The sequence below is a fragment of the Pristiophorus japonicus genome, chromosome 10 (genome assembly GCF_044704955.1).
Source record: "Pristiophorus japonicus isolate sPriJap1 chromosome 10, sPriJap1.hap1, whole genome shotgun sequence".
NCBI classification, from domain to species: domain Eukaryota; kingdom Metazoa; phylum Chordata; class Chondrichthyes; family Pristiophoridae; genus Pristiophorus; species Pristiophorus japonicus.
The window spans coordinates 192,725,514-192,744,980 of record NC_091986.1 but is presented as its reverse complement, the minus strand read 5'-3'; the positions used below and the strand labels follow the sequence as shown (position 1 = coordinate 192,744,980).

Sequence of the window (19,467 nt, the reverse complement as noted above, 5' to 3'; positions counted from 1 at the left end):
AGAGTGAGATTTCTGATGACTTTTGGGCTGGTTTTAGGCAGACATTTTGTCAAATAATAATTGATTACGTAGGATTACATCAGATATACGGCACACAAACAGGCCATTCGGCTCAACCAGGCCATGCTCCACTCGAGCCTCCTCGTCTTTCCTCATCTAAATCTATCAGCATTACCCTCTATTTCCTTCCCTCTCATATGCTTGTCTAGCCTTACCTTAAATGCATCTATCCTATTCGCTTCAACCACTCCCTGTGGTAGTGAGTTCCACATTCTCACCAATCTTTGGGTAAAGAAGTTTCTTCTGAATTCCTTATTGAATATCTTGGTGACTATCTTATATTGATAGCCTCTAGTTGTGCTCTTCCCCACAAGTGGAAACATTTTCTCTGTATCCGCGCTATCAAAACCTTTCAGAATTTTAAAGACCTCTCTTCGGTCATCCCTCAGCCTTCTTTTTTCAAGAGAAAAGAGACCCAGTCTGTTCATCCTTCCTGATATGTGTACCCTTGCATTTCTGGTATCATCTGTTATATATTTAACCCCTTGTAACCTGTATTACACTATCACCAGAGGGCCTACCTGTCGGAGTCACAAGGGATCCCAGTATCCCTTGGGATCACGGTATATAAGCAGGCCACCCACGAGGTCCCTGCACTCTGGAGTCTTATTAAAGGAGCTAATGTCACACTTGCTCATGGCACACAGTACTCAGTTTCATCCTTTATTATGAACATACCAATTGGCGACGAGGTAACGAACAACCGCGCGAAAATGCAAAGAACAGTTGGTATCCTGGAGAAGTTCTCAGACGGGGACGATTGGGAGGCCTTCGTGGAGAGACTCGACCAATACTTTGTGGCCAACAAGCTGGAAGGGGACGAGAACACTGCCAAACGAAGGCCGATCCTTCTAACTGTCTGTGGGGCAACAATCTATGGCCTCATGAAGAATCTCCTAGCTCTGGCAAAAACGACAGAAAAATCCTACGAAGAATTGTGTACGCTGGTCCGGGAGCACCTAAATCCTAAGAAAAGCGTTTTGATGGCGAGATATCGGTTCTACACGTGTCAACGGTCAGAGGGCCAGGAAGTGGCAAGCCATGTTACCGAACTAAGGCGGCTCACAGGACATTGCGAATTTGAGGGATTCCCAGAACAAATGCTCAGAGACTTTTTTGTACTGGACATTGGCCATGAGGCAATCCTTCGCAAACTGTTGACTGTTGAAACTCCAAATCTAAGTAAAGCCATAACGATAGCCCAGGCATTTATGTCCACCAGCGACAACACCAAACAGATTTCGCAGAGTAAAGAAATTTCGCCCAGTACTGTGCATAAAGTAACATCGTTTTCGAGCAGAAATATACATGGCAGAACGTACATGCCGGCTGCTGCTGCCCGACCGCAGATGACCCAGAGTCTGCCATCAATTGTTAATGCGAGGCAGTTAACACCTTATTGGCGTTGTGGAGGTGATCATCGGCCCTATCAATGCCGCTTCAAGCACTATGCGTGCAACGGTTGCAGAATAATGGGACACCTCCAGCGAATGTGCAGGCGAGCTGCAAACCCTGCAAACCCTGCAAACCACCACGTTGCAGAGGAAAATCAATCCACTATAGATCAGGCTGAATTGGAGACTCGTACCGAGGAGGTAGAAGTGTACGGGGTACACACATTCACTATGAAATGTCCACCAATAATGTTGAAAGTTGAACTGAATGGTGTTCCAGTATCGATAGAACTAGACACGGGTGCATGTCAGTCAATAATGAGTAAAAAGGCCTTCGACAGGCTGTGGGGCAAAAAGGCACACAGGCCCAAGCTCAGCCCCATTTACACCAAACTAAGGACTTACACCAAGGAACTAATCCCTGTAATTGGCAGTGCAGAAGTCAAAGTCTCCTATGACGGAGCAGTACATGAACTCCCGCTGTGGATTGTGCCAGGGGATGGCCCCACATTGTTTGGCAGAAGCTGGCTGGGAAAAATCCGCTGGAACTGGGATGACATCCGAGCGCTTTCATCCGTCGACGAATTATCCCGGTAATTAGTCCAACTATCCCGGTAATTAAAGAGGTCGGCGCGGTTGGAATTTGTGGGGACTATAAAGTAACGATTAACCATTTTTCGCTACAGGACCAGTACTAGCTACCCAAGGCAGACGACCTATTTGCGACTCTGGCTGGAGGGAAGACATTCACCAAGCTGGATCTGACCTCGGCCTACATGACGCAGGAGCTGGAGGAGTCTTCGAAAGGCCTCACCTGCATCAACACGCACAAAGGTCTGTTCATCTATAACAGGTGCCCGTTCAGGATTCGGTCGGCCGTGGCAATCTTCCAACGAAACATAGAGAGCCTGCTAAAGTTGGTTCCTCGCACCGTGGTTTTCCAGGACGAAATACTGGTTACAGGTCAGGACACCATTGAGCACTTGAAGAATCTGGAAGAGATTCTTAGTCGGTTGGATCGCGTGGGGCTCAGGTTGAAACGCTCGAAGTGTGATGTCCTGACGCAGGAGGTCGAGTTCTTGGGAAGAAGAATCGCAGCAGACGGCATCAGACCCACCGACGCCAAGACGGAGGCCATCAAGAACGCGCCGAGACCACAGAACTTGATGGAGCTGCGGTCGCTCCTGGGATGCCTTAACTATTTTGGTAATTTCCTACCTGGGTTAAGCACCCTGCTAGAACCTCTACATGCGCTACTGCGCAAGGGAGAGGACTGGGTATGGGGGAATTCACAAGGGGCTGCCTTTAAGAAAGCCAGAAATCTGTTGTGTTCAAACAAACTGCTTGTCCTGTATAACCTTTGTAAAAGATTAGTGCGAGTTTGTGATGCATTGTCATACGGGGTCGGGTGTGTGTTACAACAGGCTAACGAATCGGGGATTTTGCAACCGGTCGCTTATGCATTCAGGAGTTTGTCCAAGGCCGAAAGGGCCTACAGCATGATTGAAAAAGAGGCTTTGGCGTGCGTTTATGTGTAAAGAAAATGCACCAGTACTTATTTGGCCTCAAGTTTGAGCTTGAAACTGACCACAAGCCGTTCATATCGCTGTTCTCTGAGAGCAAAGGGATTAACACCAATGCCTCTGCCAGCATCCAAAGATGAGCACTCACGCTGTCAGCATACAACTATGTAATCCGCCACAGACCGGGCACAGAGAACTGCGCAGATACTCTCAGTCGGCTGCCATTGCCCACCACTGGGTGGAAATGGCACAGCCAGCAGACTTGTTCATGGTAATGGATGCATTCAAAAACAAAAAGTCCCCCGTTACGGCCCGCCAGATAAGGACCTGGACCAGCCAGCATCCTTTACTGTCCTTGTTAAAAAACTGTATCCTCCATGGGAGCTGGTCCGGTGTCCCAGCGGAGATGCAGGAGGCGATTAAGCCATTCCACAGGCCCAAAGATGAAATGTCCCTGCAGGCGGACTGTCTGTTGTGGGGCAATCGCATGGTTTTGCCCAAGAAAGGCAGAGATACGTTCATATGTGAACTGCACAGCATCCACTCAAGCATTGTAATGATGAAAGCCATAGTCAGATCTCATGTATGGTGGTCTGGCATTGACTCAGATTTAGAGTCATGCGTGCGCCAGTGCAACACTTGCTCTCAGCTGAGCAATGCACCCAGAGAGGCACCGCTAAGTTTGTGTTCTTGGCCCTCCAAACCGTGGTCGAGGATCCACGTGGACTATGCGGGCCCATTTCTAGGCAAAATGTTTTTGGTCGTTGTGAACACTTACTCAAAATGGATTGAATGTGCAATAATGTCTGCAAGCACGTACACGGCCACTGTCAAACACCTACGAGCCATGTTTGCCACGCACGGCCTGCCTGATGTCGTAGTCAGCGACAATGGGCCATGTTTCACCAGTGCTGAATTCAAGGAATTCATGACCCGCAATGGGATCAAACACATCACATCTGCCCCGTTCAAGCCTGCATCCAATGGCCAGGCAGAACGGGCAGTTCAGACCATCAAGCAAAGCGTGTCGGAAGGCTCCCTGCAGACCTGGCTGTCCCGAGTGCTACTCAGCTACCGCACCAGACCCCACTCACTCACCGGGGTTCCCCCAGCCGAGCTGCTCATGAAAAGGGCGCTCAAAACAAGGCTCTTCCTTGTCCAGCCTGATCTCCATGATCACGTGGAGGGCAGGCGGCATCAACAAAGTGTGACCATGACCGCGCAAATTTGTCATGCGATATTGAGATCAATGATCGTGTGTTTGTACTCAATTATGGACATGGTCCCAAATGGCTCGCCGGCATGGTCATAGCCAAAGAGGGAAATAGGGTGTTTTAGGTCAAATTGACCAATGGACTAACATACAGAAAACATTTAGACCAAATCAAATTGCGATTCACCAACAGCTACGAACAACCCGAAGAAGACACCGCCAACTTTGATCCTCCAACACACACACAAGTGGCAACCGACATCACGGCTGACCCACGAAGCCGAACTCACCATCCCCAGCAGCCCAGCAAGGCCGGCTGCCCAGCAGCCCAGTGAAGAACTAACCAACTCACCCACACCCGCATTTGTACCGAGACGATCGACAAGGGAGCGAAAAGCCCCAGATCGTCTCACTTTGTAAATAAGTGTACTATTGACTTCACAGGGGAGTGATGTTATGTATTTAACCCCTTGTAACCTGTATTACACTATCACCAGAGGGCCTATCTGTCAGAGTCCCAAGGGATCCCAGCATCCCTTGGGAGCACTGTATATAAGCAGGCCACCCACGAGGTACCTGCACTCTGGAGTCTTATTAAAGGAGCTAAGGTCACACTTGCTCATTGTACACAGTACTCAGTCTCATCCTTTATTATGAACGTATCATCGTTCTTGTAAATTAAAATGAGAGCATCAAGAAGTCCAGAGCAAGAAAAAAGTCCTTAAGAAAAAAGTCATAAGCCAGATCCAGCCTGGGGCTATGTAGGATAATTTTGTTCTGTACTTCCCATCCCCACACTAACTGTTGATCTTGTACTTTAAGGAACAATAATTCCTTCCCCTGATTCCTTTGAAAAATTAAAAGATTGTTATGCTTTTAATGTTTTGAATTGTCATTATTTTCAGTCTTTAGAGCTTAATGTGGGTACGGTGGTGTTAAGGTCGAAGTTCAGCTGTGATCTTATTGAACTGGCTCAAGGGGTCATATGACCTATTCCTGTTCCTAATCCTTAAACTCTTATGTTGTTATTTATGCAATTTCACTCTCCGTTCCTCTGACTCTGGCCTCTTGCGTATCCCTCCTCCCTTCACTCCATCATTGACGGCCGTGCCTTCAGCCACCTAGGTCCTATGCTTAGGAATTCATTCCCTAAACATCTCCACCATCAAGTCCCTCGCCACTTTAAGACCCTCCTTAAAACCCACCACTTTAACCAAGCTTTTAGTCAAACCTCCTAATATCTTTCTTGACTCGGCATCCATCTTTGTCTGATTATGCCGCAATAAAGCTCCTTGAGGCATTTTTATTGTTATTGTTATAATGGTGTGTGTCAGTTTGTGTTGTGGGAGATGATTGTGCTTATGTTGACGTGTATCTGACAGCGATTGACTCATAAGGCAAGAATGCCTTTGTGACCTCTAGACTTGACTACTCCAATGCACCCCTGGCTGACCTCCCACATTCTACCCTATATAAATTTGAGGTCATCCAAAATTCGGCCGTCCGTGTCCGAACTCGCACCAAGTCCCGATCGCCCATCACCCCTGTGCTCGCTGACCTACATTGGCTCCTGGTTAAGCAGCGCCTCGATTTCAAAATTCTCAGCCTTGTTTTCAAATCCCTCCTTGGCCTTGCCCCTCCCTATCTCTGTAATCTCTTCCAGGCCCACAACCCTCTGAGATATCTGCGCTCCTCTAATTCTGCCCTCTTGAGCATCCCCGATTATAATCACTCAACCATTGGTGACCGTGCCTTCTGTTGCCTAGGCCCCAAGCTCTGGAACTCCCTGCCCAAACCTCTCCGCCTCTCTACCTCTCTTTCCTCCTTCAAGACGCTCCTTAAAACCTACCTCTTCGACCAAGCTTTTGGTCACCTGCCTTAATTTCTCCTTATATAGTTCAGTGTCAAATTTCTTGTCTTATAATACTCCTGTGAAGCACTTTGGAACTTTTTATTATGTTAAAGGCACTATATAATTACAAGTTGATGCTGTTGTTGAAGTTGGGCCTGAGTGTTTAAATGGAGGATTTATTTTAAACAGGATGGGGTTGTTTTGGAGTTTGCACGATTGTGAAGTTGGGTGTTTGAGAGGGAAAGTTGAGAAGGCTGGGTTGAATTGTAGGCTGCCCAAAACATCAGGGTAGGAAGGAGGAGGAAAGAATGAGGTTTCAGTCGTGAGTGGGAAATAAAAGTGAGTGGGTGGGATCGTGGAATTTTTTGGTGTGTAATGGGGAGCAGTGAAAGGTCAGAGGACAATGGAGGAGGAAAGTTAGGGGCCCAAGACAGAGTTTAATGGTGTGTGGTGAACTTGAAAGAAATCAGCGCAATGAGGTGTGAGTGGGAAGGAGAGAGTTTGGAGGGTGATTTTGGAGAATGGGGAGGGAAGAGGAGAGAAAATTAAATAAAATAAGCAATGGTATGGGGAAAAGTGGCCTTACACAGAATTGGGGGGAAATGAATAAAGCTGAATATGATAATGTCAAAATGAATTAGAAAAATACACAGTTTTCATGAATTGGTGCTACTTCTGCCCTTATACAGAATGGGCAAAAGTAACACCAAATAAATTAGTGAAATAAGTCTGCAATGAGGCACAAAGTCAAACTTGTGCGAACGAATTCAATAAATAGGCAGGTTTCATGAATTAAAAATAGTCTTACATGGAATGGGCAACATATACAAGCGATGATGGCTGACAGACAGCCCAGTTAAAGTTTCAAAGACCGTTCCCAACTGGGAACCTGTGAGCAAAGCCTAGCTAACAGTCCAGTAAAAATGTGAAAGACTGGTTCTGATGGGGAAGCTTATGGTAAGGCCAGTTAATGGCCAAGGTTTAAGTTTAAATATTACTTATGCCTTTCTCAGCTGATGGCCGGAAATCTAAAGGCCAACGATAAAATTACAACCACCGTTCCCAGCGGAGGAACAATAGAGCTTGGCGTACCAGAGGTCATATGAGAGGTCAGCCAATCCGAGGTAAGCATCAGTAATATGCTTGAAAACAGGTGGAAATATAGTCAGGCCTCTGTTGTGGCGTTAATCCAGGCGGGGCGGTAAATTTTGCGCAGGGAAATAGTTTGCGTCTCCAGCCGCAAAATTCACCAGCTGGGCCTTGAGTGTGGAGCAGAGCACTTAGGGAGGCGTTCCACAACTCTTTTAGGGCGCTAGGCCGGCTGAGCAACTGAAAATCCCCAGGTAAACAAGCCAGCCTCGTAGCGCACTAAGAGAGGTTTCCCTGGAAAAAAAAATCTGTAAAAAAAAACACCAAAAACATTCCCAATACTCTCCTGACGCCACATCCACATGAATCGCAAAAATAAGAAAATAAAAAACAATCACACTTACCTCAGGTAGATATTCCTTCCCTCGCTGCGGCCGCTATAGCTCGGACCACCAGCTTTCGCAGGCGGTCGCACCAGGGCACACTGCGGGGTGCTACGGGTCGGGCGAGTTTCAAATTTTGAATCGGTGTCACAACCAGGGGCGTTGCACGCTGGCTCGTCTCTCCCAGGCTCCACGCCCCCGCAAACCCCGCACGCAATGTCCCGGCGGGGCGCAGGAAGCTGGCCGCCCGCCCGGAAATGTTCTCCGCCGCCATTACTGCCCCTCTGGGGCAAAAACAGAGGAGGCAACGGAGTGAACATCCAGCCCAAAGAAAGTAATGTGACAGAGGCACGACAAAAATGAGGCAAGTAGACATGACAGAAATTCTTGATAGTCTGAAATGGATCACTGCATGTTATACAAGAACCTTTTATTAAAAATAGATATATACGCTCCTGTTTAATAAATATGAGAGCTTTCAGGATATTAATTAACGCTAACTACTGACTTCATCCAACAACTAACCTAGGTTTCAAACTGACCTCCTTTGTATCTGGTCCAGAGCCGTCTTCATTTTCTGCTGATATTCCTTGCACTTCTCAGCAGTGATGTAAACATGCATTACAGAACCATCTTTCCACTGAGTGTGTGCAAATCGGCCACAGTACTTGGCATTCACCAGTTTAATTCTAGTTTCCTGTTACAATGGAAGTTTTAAAATAAATCTACAATCAATACAGTGTTGGTAGAATAAAGACATAATCCCAGTAGTGACATGATATTCTTTCATTAAAGAAAGACTTGCATTTATATCGCGCCTTTCACGACTACCGGATATCTCAAAGCACTTTACAGCCAGTGAAGTTCTTTTGGCGTGTAGCCACTGTTATAATGTAGGAAACGTGGCAGCCAATTTGCACACAGCAAGCTCCCACAAACAGAAATGTGATAATGACCGGATAATCTGTTTCTGTTATGTTGATTGAGGGATAAATATTGGCCAGGATACCTGGGATAACTCCCCTGCTCTTCTTCAAAATAGTGCCATGGAATCTTTTACATCCACCTGAGAGAGTAGACGGAGCCTCGGTTTAATATCTCATCCGAAAGACAGCGCCTCCGACAGTGTGGCACTCCCTCAGTACTACAGTGAGTCAGTCTAGATTTTGTGCTCAAGTCCCTGGAGTGGGAACCCACAACCTTCTGACTCAAAGGTGAGAGTGCTGCCCATTGAGCCACAGCTGACACTATTAGTAGGAGAAGCTTTGCTCAAGCAAAGGAATGCCCTGAGCTCACAGCCATCAGCGAGATGTAGCTAATTCTCCAGTAAATAATAATCCTTCAGATTTCACCACATTATAAGCCTTTTTGCAGCTTCCCAATCAGTTCAGTAGGTTAGAATTGTTACGGTTAATTTATGTGAGTTGTAATTCCTATGATCAGTGGAAATGTTATTTATTTCGATAGAATAATTTTAACAGTTCAAATGGAAAATAAAAATTTCAGGGATCTTACATTAAACATCCTGAACAAGCTCTACCATCTAATTCCCCACATTAAATCAAGTATCAAACTAACATATGCAACTTAGTTTCTGAATACACGGATGCTGTATCAAGAAATACTGAATATGAGGATGTATTTACACTATAACTGCAGTGAATACAAAGTGATTTTGCTATGTATTGATACCACAGTTATAAGGGTAAATTCATGAATCCCGTGATTCAAGCAGGGAACCACACATAAAGGAAGTGTTGGTCGGAGATAGAGCTGCAGCACTGTGGCTCCAATTCTCCCTTTGAATGTTAGAGCAATGCACTTACCCTACTGCGTAAATGCTGGCCAGATATGGACTTTGGGCCCTAACTAATAATGCAACGTAGCACGGTTAGACTCCCGAAGGCAGGAAGTGTCGATTTGCTTCAGGTCAGGTCTCAACTCTGGATTTACGCTGTACAAGTTTAACATTGGTGTGAAGCAATTTGCCCAACACTACATTTGCAGAGGAAATGCATCCTTAGATTCTCTATATTAAAAGTAGTTCAACCTACACATACAAATTTGGAAATGCTAACACCTTACAGGGCTACAGGGATACTGGTTTTGTTTCTTAGGATCCTTGTACTGCAATATTAGTCCAGTAGTCCCTCCACTACTCGTTGCATACGGGTTCTCGACCTGAACTACACGCTTCATTCTTCAATCAAACTCTTTGCAGCAGATTTGCCAAGAAAAAAAAACAGCCATATCATTATGCAAATTACACCAGATTCATGTTCTACAATACATTTTAAATACATGTTGTTTAATTTTTATATATAAAGGGGGAGAAATTCGGTCATGCCTCTGTTGTGGCGTTGTCCTGGACGGAGCGGTAAATTTTGCGCCGACAAATAGTTTGCATTTTCTGCCGCAAAATTCATCAGCTGGACCCGGAGTTGGGAGCAGGGTGCTAAGGGAAGGGTTGCACAGCTCTCTCAGGGGGCTAGGCCAGCTGAGCAAGTGAAAATCCCAAGTTAAACAGCCTGGGAGCGCCATAAGAGAGGGCTCGGGGCAAAAAACCCACCAAAAGCATTCCTAATACATAACTCACGCCACCACAATATAAATCGCAAAAAAAACCAATCACACTTACCTGAGGTCGGCATTACTGACCTCACTGCGGCCGCTACAGCTCGGATAGGCAGCTTCCACAGGCGTTCCCAGCAGGGCGCTCTATGGAGCCGGCGTCGCAACCAGGGGCGTTGCACATTGGCTCGCCACTTGGGGGCGGTAATGCTCCGCGCCCCGTCAATACTCGCGCCAAATGTCCCTTCGGGGCGCTAACAAGGGAGGCAGAAGATCTCACTTCAAAGTAACTCACTGGGGTAGATTTTGGCTTTGTACGATAGTGTAAAACAGGTAACAGCAAATCGACTTCAAGAGAAATAAAAATTAGGAGAGATGCAACACGGACTGCACAGAACCCAACATCAAATGAATATTTTGAACAAGGTTTTGATAGAGTGGACAGTGCAGAAGACCAAAAATCCTGCCCAAAGTGTATATATATATACATACATATAGAAACAAAGAAACATAGAAAATAGGTGCAGGAGTAAGCCATTCGGCCCTTCGAGCCTACACCTCCACTCAATATGATCATGGCTGATCATGCAACTTCAGTACCCCATTCCTGCTTTCTCTCCATACCCCTTGATCCCTTTAGCCGTAAGGGCCACATCTAACTCCCTTTTGAATATATATAATGAACTGGCCTCAACAACTTTCTGTGGTAGAGAATTCCACAGGTTCACAATTCTCTGAGTGAAGAAGTTTCTCCTCATCTTGGTCCTAAATGGCTTACCCCTTATCCTTAGACTGTGACCCCTTGGTTCTGGACTTCCCCAACATCGGGAACATTCTTCCTGCATCTAACCTGTCCAAACCCATCATAATTTTATATGTTTCTATGAGATCCCCTCTCATTCTTCTAAACTCCAGTGAATATAAGCCTAGTCGATCCAGTCTTTCTTCATATGTCAGTCCTGCCATCCCGGGAAATATTCTACCAATATTTGAAAATCTCTTCATCAAATAAATTGAAGGGCTATTTTTTGTGCTTGGGAGATATTCTAACTCAACATGTAAACAGATCTCAGTCTGAAAATTGTGGTCGGAGATTTGCCGCCGGCACACGTCTCTGATCTGAAAGAAAACTCCAAACTTACCTGGTGTCTACGGAGCTTCGGACTGTTCGGGCCCTGGGCCTCCAGGCGCTCGCCTGTGTAAAGGCCCACGGATCCCAGGGACACATGCAGTTTGCAAGCGTCCCTGGGATCACATGAGCCAGCCAATCAAAAAGGGGGATTCATATGACATTTATGGGGATTCCATTTACGTACGGAACCCCCCTAAGCATAATGGAAATCCCCAAATAAATATATTTTCCCACCGCTGAAATAAAAATAAATTATCATATGTTCAAAATGAATTAAAAGACCCTTTAATTAAACATTTAAAGTAAAATTTAAATTTTTTGAAAAATAAATTTAAACATTTTAAACCGGGACAGTATTTCTCTAAACTCAATATAAATGTATGTTTATCCTTAAATCATTTTAAACATTTTATTGTTAACATTTATTTTAACCCTTATGCTGATAAAAGGCCTTACGCCTGCTTTTACCATGCATAAGGGTCTCGTGGGTATTCGCTGGGCAGTAGTTGGGCAAATAGCCCAACTCTGTGCCAGCAAAAGTGAATTTGCAGCGGAAACGTGGCGAATCGTAAGTTCCGGGTTTCCGCGCATGTGCAGCACATTCGGAAACCCGGAACTTGTGGGGCCATTCTGCATACGCTGTGTCCGAAGCACCTTAAAATCCAGACCATTATCTTTTCTTGAACGGGTTGTCCCATTGGGATCACTAGAGGGCACTGTGACTCTAGTTACCTCTATCTGGTCACTTCTGATGAATTATGAAAGTTATTAGTATTCTCTATCTAAATCTGTTAATAAATTCTAAAGGATATTAGTACGAATGTCATAACATTGCTAGCTGCTTCCTTAGGCCAGGTAATTCCTTGAAGCCGTTGCTGCTCCAATTGCGTAACTTCGCCGTAAGAGCAATGGAAACTCCATTTATGTGCGTAAACAGGGTTCTGCCTCATTTCTGGTTGTTGCCACGCTGGAGTGGGAGCAACTCGGAGGAAACCCCTGACCTTTCATTTTTTTTCCTCCCCTTAACTGGAGTTGATGGCTCATACAAGACCGAATCCAGCAGTCCTTACTCTTGGCCAATTTTCATAAGTGAGTTTAGTCAGTGAATGCCAACAGGCTGTTTGGCAACAGGAGTCAACATAGCTAAGACCAAGCTGGAGCAGTTAGAAAAGGGAATGGGCAGAGATAGATCAGTTCTATATATATAGGATTACATAGGATATAGGGCACAGAAACGCACCATTCGGCCCAACCAGTACATGTCAGCGTTTATGCTCCACTCGAGCCTCCTCCCGTTTTCCCTCATCTAACTCTATCAGCATAACCCTCTAATCCCTTCTCCCTCATATGCTTGTCTAGCCTCCCATTAAATGCATCTATACTATTCACTTCAATCACTCCCTGTGGTAGCGAGTTCCACATTCTCACCACTCTTTGGGTAAATAAATTTCTTCTGAATTCCCTATTGGATTTCTTGGTGACAAACTTATATTGAAGGCCTCTAGTTATGGTTTTCCCCACAAGTGGAAATATTCTCTCTGTAGCAACTCTATCAAAATCTTTCATAATTTTAAAGACCTCTATTAGGTCACCCCCCCTCAGCCTTCTTTTTTCAAGAGAAAAGAGACCCAATATATACCATTACTGAATTCTTGTGAAATGTTTCTCTGTTTTACTTTGAGATGCACTGATCCGAAACTGGACTGATACACCAAAATTAGGGATGCCATGATAACTGACGTCCCACTGAAAGGCTAACACAGAGCCTGAAGTGGTCACAGACACACACAGAGAAACAAAGAAAAGGGATGTAATCGCTCAAAGTGAGAGAGGTCGGCAATAACGTACATCTTTATAGTGCCAAAATTTCCCAAGGTGCTTCACATCTTATCTTGTTAAGGGTAATAGTGAGTTACAATTTCATTGTTTAACTTCTTTTCATGGGCTCAATTTTCCCCAGTGATTTGCACCGTTTTTTTGGAGCAGGCTGCTTTTGTTGGCCTAAGTTTAAAAAAAAACAGTTTCTCCAATCAATTTGCACCAGCGTAACGCAGTTATGATTTTTTTTTAGGTACTTTTTTTCAGCCAAAGGAGGCGTAACCTGCCACCCGTGCCAATTCTGGCCATTTAGGCAAGTTTGGTCAGCTGAGAGTTACTCCAGTTCTGCTTAGGCCAGCGTATGTGGCCTCTGCGGAAAAACCTTCTGGAGAGTTAAAGAAATCGGTGCAGGTAAGTGCAGCAGATGCCCGGATATTAGCAGCAGGAAAGGTAAGAGTGAGAGAGAGAGAGAGAGAGAGGTGGGGGGAGGGAGAGAGAGGGGAGGGGAAGAGAGTGGGGGGAAAAAGAGAGTGAGGGGGGTGGGAGGGAGAGAGAGAGGGAGGAAGAGAGAGAGAAGGGGGGAGGGGGGAGGGGGGGTGGGGAGGGGAGAGAGAAGGGGGCTGGGGCAAAGCCTTTTGGGTGTAGTTAGGTGTGGGGATCGGGAGGGAGGAGGCCACTCGGCCTGGGATAGGGGCGAGGCAGCGGACCGGGAGGCCACTCAGCCTGAGATAGGGGCGGGGGAGGGGACCGGGAGGCCACTCAGCCTGGGATAGGGGTGGGGGGGGCAGACTGGTAGGCCACTCAGCCTGGGGTAGGGGCGGGGGAGGGGACCGGGAGGCCACTCAGCCTGGGATAGGGGTGGGGGAGGGGACTGGGAGGCCACTCAGCCTGGGATAGGGGCGGGGGAGGGGACCGGGAGGCCACTCAGCCTGGGATAGAGGTGGGGGAGGGGACTGGGAGGCCACTCAGCCTGGGATAGGGGTGGGGGAGGGGACCGGGAGGCCACTCAGCCTGGGACAGGGGCGAGGCAGCGGACTGGGAGGCCACTCAGCCTGGGATAGGGGCGGGGGAGGGGACCGGGAGGCCACTCAGCCTGGGATAGGGGCGGGGGAGGGGACCGAGAGGCCACTCAGCCTGGAATAGGGGCGTGGGAGGGGACCGAGAGGCCACTCAGCCTGGGAAAGGGGCGGGGGAGGGGACCGGGAGGCCACTCAGCCTGGGATAGGGGCGGGGGAGGGGACCGGGAGGCCACTCAGCCTGGGATAGGGGCGGGGGAGGGGACCGAGAGGCCACTCAGCCTGGAATAGGGGCGTGGGAGGGGACCGGGAGGCCACTCAGCCTGGGATAGGGGCGGGGGAGGGGACCGGGAGGCCACTCAGCCTGGGATAGGGGCGGGGGAGGGGACCGAGAGGCCACTCAGCCTGGGATAGGGGCGTGGGAGGGGACCGGGAGGCCACTCAGCCTGGGATAGGGGCGGGGGAGGGGACCGGGAGGCCACTCAGCCTGGGATAGGGGCGGGGGAGGGGACCGAGAGGCCACTCAGCCTGGGATAGGGGCGGGGGAGGGGACCGGGAGGCCACTCAGCCTGGGATAGGGGCGGGGGAGGGGAGCGAGAGGCCACACAGCCTGGGATAGGGGCGGGGGAGGGGAGCGAGAGGCCACTCAGCCTGGGATAGGGGAGGGGGAGGGGACCGGGAGGCCACTCAGCCTGGGATAGGGGTGGGGGAGGGGACCGGAAGGCCACTCAGCCTGGGATAGGGGCGGGGGAGGGGACCGGGAGGCCACTCAGCCTGGGATAGGGGCGGGGGAGGGGGCCAGGAGGCCATTCGGCCTGGGATATGGACTGGACCAGCAAGGCACTCAGGACTGGCGGGGGGGGGGGGGGGGGGGGGAGAGCGGGACCAGCAAAGCACTCGGGGGCTGGGAGGGGGAGCGCGACTGGCAAGACACTCGGGACTCAGGGCGGGCAGGGGAACCGGAGCTGGCGGGCTAGGGAAGCAGACCGGCAAGCCCTTCAGCCAAGGGCTAGGGGCGGGGGAGCAGGACCAGCACCGGCAAGGTACTCTGGGTTCGGGGCAGGCTGGGGAAGCAGACCAGGAGGCCCTTAGGCCTGGGATAGTGGCGGGGATCAGCACCGGCATCGGGAGGGGGGAGGGAACTTTAACAGTTGGAAGTAGGTTGTGCAATATATTTTAATGTGCTTTTAAGTTGATGTAATGTGTTTTAATGAGACTTTAAGTTGATGCAATATATTTGAATGTGTTGCAAGCTGTCTGTATGTTTCACATGCCAAGCCTCAGCCTGCATTGTGTCCCTGGTTAGCATTACAAACCGATCTTTTTGGCGCAGATCAAGGCTCCTCTCCCAAAACTAAAGGACAGGTTAGTCTGCTCCAAAATGAAAAAAATCAAACTGGGAAACTTAGAACATTTTTTTTTGGCATACATGGGCCCCCAAAAAATAGGCGTAACTCTTCAAGTACGCCGAAAAAAAGCTTTGGGGAAAATTGAGCCGATGTAAGTTGGCTCCTAAACAATACTGTGAGTGGGCTGAGATGGGGCAATTTAACAGTTTGGTAAATCAAAACTATTTAAGCAGGAGTTAAAACAAATCCTAGGAGCTAATTTTGCAGCGACATAAATACAGTTATCATTTATTGGAACAAATTTGATACAATAGAGCATGCTGCCCCCCCCCCCAAAAAAAAATTGAATTAAAGATTATAAGATGGAACAAAAAGATTTCATAATTACATTTCCAGTAATTTATGGAAGTTTTTACTTCAGCCGACTAAGCGGTTAACTGTTTTTAAACCAATTTTTCAATCATCACTTACTGCATCTGTTTGAATGCACTCATTCACTGGCTTCCTTTTTATATCTACGACACCATCAGAATGTCGAAAAGCACAATCGGCAAGGGCATCGTAGCAAGACAATCTGCGAGCCTTCAATCCATACTTTTCAAGCCATTTCTCAGAAGTTATATAGTCCTCCGTTTTTGACTGTGTCATTGGCTGATGAGCAGTCACTGTTTTTTTGTAAAAGCAAAACAGGAAAGCAATGCATGAGGTAGATACAGATCATTGACTAATATCAGCACTTAGTTACATTTCAAAAAAGCAGGTGCAACAACTGATACTGGTCTTATAACTGACAGATATTAATCATTTCTTCTAGGAATTAGGAGTGCCATGGATAAAGCACCTTTATCTATTTGTAAATTCAACCTTACTCTGCATAAACAACATCTTACCTACAGTATCTCTCTCTGAGTTCACTAAAGCAGATACCATCATCATCATCATAGGCGGTCCCTTGAACGAGGATGACTTGCTTCCACGAGTTCACAGGTGTTTCGATGAAGGACCCAATCAGTCCTGATCTCCAATTGAGGGGGTGGAAGATGCCTGTGTGAGAATTTTTTTTAACGTGTGGTGACCGTTGCACATCAACCACCACACGGGCTTGACAGAGCTAGGCCTTTATCCAGTGGCAAGGGTTAACCAGAACGACTGGAGACCTGCTCTGCTGCACGGATCTAGTGCGCACACATATCGCAGTGTGGGCTGGCACATGTTACCCCTGGGCCCTCGGCTCTTCTGGGCCCCATACCCTCATCTATCACACAGCCGTCACGATCTCTCGCTGCTCCTCGGCCATGAAGCAGATACACTTACATAAGAACATAAGAACATACACCGTGGTTCCATTTATCCTTGAATTCTAGATGGCAAAGAGCTCTCTTTCTATTTGATTTTACAATTTACACAGTAGTTCTGCCAATGAATACACAGCAGTTTGTTGATATTAATGCAGCCATGACAACCAACCTTTAAAAGCCACCCTCACAGTTAGATGCAAAAAGTTTACAAGTCAATAAAGGCTCTGGATTCAGTAAAGATACAACAAATCTCTGAGCAAGCTACATATGCAAGAAATTTAGAGTAGTGATAATGGGGGACTTCAATTATCCTAATATAGGGCCCAAGTTTCCCCAGGAGTTGCTCCATTTTTTTTGGAGCAACTTGATTTTCTGGAGTATCTTAAAAGTCACAATTCTGCACATTTAATTTGCTCCAGTGTAAGTGAGTTAGTTAGGATTTTTTCGTTTTGTTTTGTTTTGTTCAAAAGGGGGCGTTACCAGCCACCTACGCCTGTTTTGGCCATTTAAGCCAGTTTGGCCAGCTAATAGTTGCTCCAAACTAAGGCCAACGTATGTGGCCACTTGTGTCCATGCAGAAAAACCTTATGGAGAGTTAGGAAATCAGCGCAGGTAGACAGAGATAGTGGGGGGCCGGGGGGGAGGGGGCGGGAAGGAAGCACAGATGACCTTGCAAAGCACTAAACACCTTCACTGCAACTGATACAGATCTTGTACTGTAACTTTTGCATAATTTACACATTCCACTATATAAAGCTTCATAAAATATGCACTTTTTAATATCATTTATATCAGAAGTTGAACTTTGATGGTGCTGACTGCCTTTCTTACTGCTCTTATCAGCAGACAGTCTAGGGACAACTTTTCTAATTTGAGCAGCTTGTTCTTTTTCTAAATCATTTAAAGAAACTCTCCTCCTTCCACCACCGCTCCCCCCATCAAAACTCTTCCCCCCCCCCCCACCGATCAAAAGTCTCCCCGCACCAACCTGTTTCTTGCAGCCCTCAGAGTGGTTTGAGTCTTGAACTCGATTTATAAAGTCCAAAAGAGATGTTGTCTTTAGGCATTAATGCTTTGAAATTTCTTGACATAGACGTGATCAGTGACACAAACCAGTAGCTTCATCCCCCCAGTATCGTGTCTCGAAGAATTCCGCCGCAAACGTGCTGTATGACTCCTGGTGCTGATCTGGTGGCCCAGACTCAAGCCACGCTCATCCAGCTCCTGCTCCTGCTCCCCCAGGCTCCTCCAGCTCCTGCTCCCCCGGGCCCCTCCTGCTCCTGCTCCCCCGTGCCCCTCCTGCTCCTGCTCCCCCAGGCTCCTCCAGCTCCTGCTCCCCCGGGCCCCTCCAGCTCCTGCTCTCCCGGGCCCCTCCTGCTCCTGCTCCCCTGTGCCCCTCCTGCTCCTGCTCCCCCGGGCCCCTCCAGCTCCTGATCCCCCGGGCTCCTCCAGCTTCTGCTCCCCCGGGCCCCTCCTGCTCCTGCTCCCCTGTGCCCCTCCTGCTCCTGCTCCCCCGGGCCCCTCCAGCTCCTGCTCCCCCGGGCCCCTCCTGCTCCTGCTTCCCCGGGCCCCTCCAGCTCCTGCTCCCCTGGGCCCCTCCAGCTCCTGCTCCCCCAGGCTCCTCCAGCTTCTGCTCCCCCGGGCCCCTCCAGCTCCTGCTCCCCCAGGCTCCTCCAGCTCCTGCTCCCCCGGGCCCCTCCTGCTCCTGCTCCCCCGGGCTCCTCCTGCTCCTGCTCCCCCGGACTGCTCCAGCTCCTGCTCCCCCCGGGCTCCTCCAGCTCCTGCTCCCCCAGGACCCTCCTGTTCCTGCTCCCCGGGCTCCTCCTGCTCCTGCTCCCCCGGGCTCCTCCTGCCCCTGCTCCCCCGGGTCCCTCCTGTTCCTGCTCCCCGGGCTCCTCCTGCTCCTGCTCCCCCCGGGCTCCTCCTGCTCCTGCTCCCCCGGGCCCCTCCTGTTCCTGCTCCCTGGGCTCCTCCTGCACCTGCTCCCCCCGGGCTCCTCCTGCTCCTGCTCCCCCCGGGCTCCTCCTGCTCCTGCTCCCCCCGGGCTCCTCCTGCTCCTGCTCCCCCGGGCTCCTCCTGCTCCTGCTTCCCTGGGCTGCTCCAGCTCCTGCTCCCCCCGGGCTCCTCCAGCTCCACTCCTGCTCCCCCGGGCTCCTCCTGTTCCTGCTCCCCCGGGCTCCTCCTGCTCCTGCTCCCCCCGGGCTCCTCCTGCTCCTGCTCCCGCCGGCCTCCTCCTGCTCCCCTGGGCTCCCCGGCGAGCTTCCCTCGACACACACTGCGCACACACTCCGCCAACTGAATGGGAGGGGTAGCACTGGCAGCAGAGGATGCAGGCAATGGGGGTGTAAGAGGCTACAGTGACTGGAGTCTAAGTGAGTGCGGGAAGGCAGCGGCCGGCCTGTGCGGCAGGCCACTCGGCCCGGGATAGGGGCGGCAAACATCGGCTCGTCCCTTAGAAACAGAAACATAGAAAATAGGTGCAGGAGTCGGCCATTCGGCCCTTCGAGCCTGCACCACCATTCAATAAGATCATGGCTGATCATTCACCTCAGTACCCCTTTCCTGCTTTCTCTCCATACACCTTGATACCTTTAGCCGTAAGGGCCATATCTAACTCTCTGCGGTAGAGAATTCCTCAAGTTAACAACTCTCTGAGTGAAGAAGTTTCTCCTCATCTCAGTCCTAAATTGCTTACCCCTTAACCTTAGACTGTGTCCCCTGGTTCTAGACTTCCCCAACATCGGGAAGATTCTTCCTGCATCTAACCTG

At 48.9% G+C, this 19,467-nt stretch overlaps 1 protein-coding gene across 1 annotated transcript in view; it reads right to left on the bottom strand.

The window, feature by feature from the left end:
• Window positions 1–19,467, bottom strand: part of LOC139274658 (von Willebrand factor A domain-containing protein 3B-like) — a 275,722-nt gene that overhangs the window by 212,495 nt on the left and 43,760 nt on the right. The window contains exons 9-10 of the mRNA XM_070891337.1: window positions 15,872–16,065; window positions 8,057–8,211 (exon numbers count right to left, since the gene is read on the bottom strand). Coding sequence (XP_070747438.1) covers window positions 8,057–8,211; window positions 15,872–16,065 — 349 coding nt within the window. The remainder of the gene's footprint in view (window positions 1–8,056; window positions 8,212–15,871; window positions 16,066–19,467) is intronic.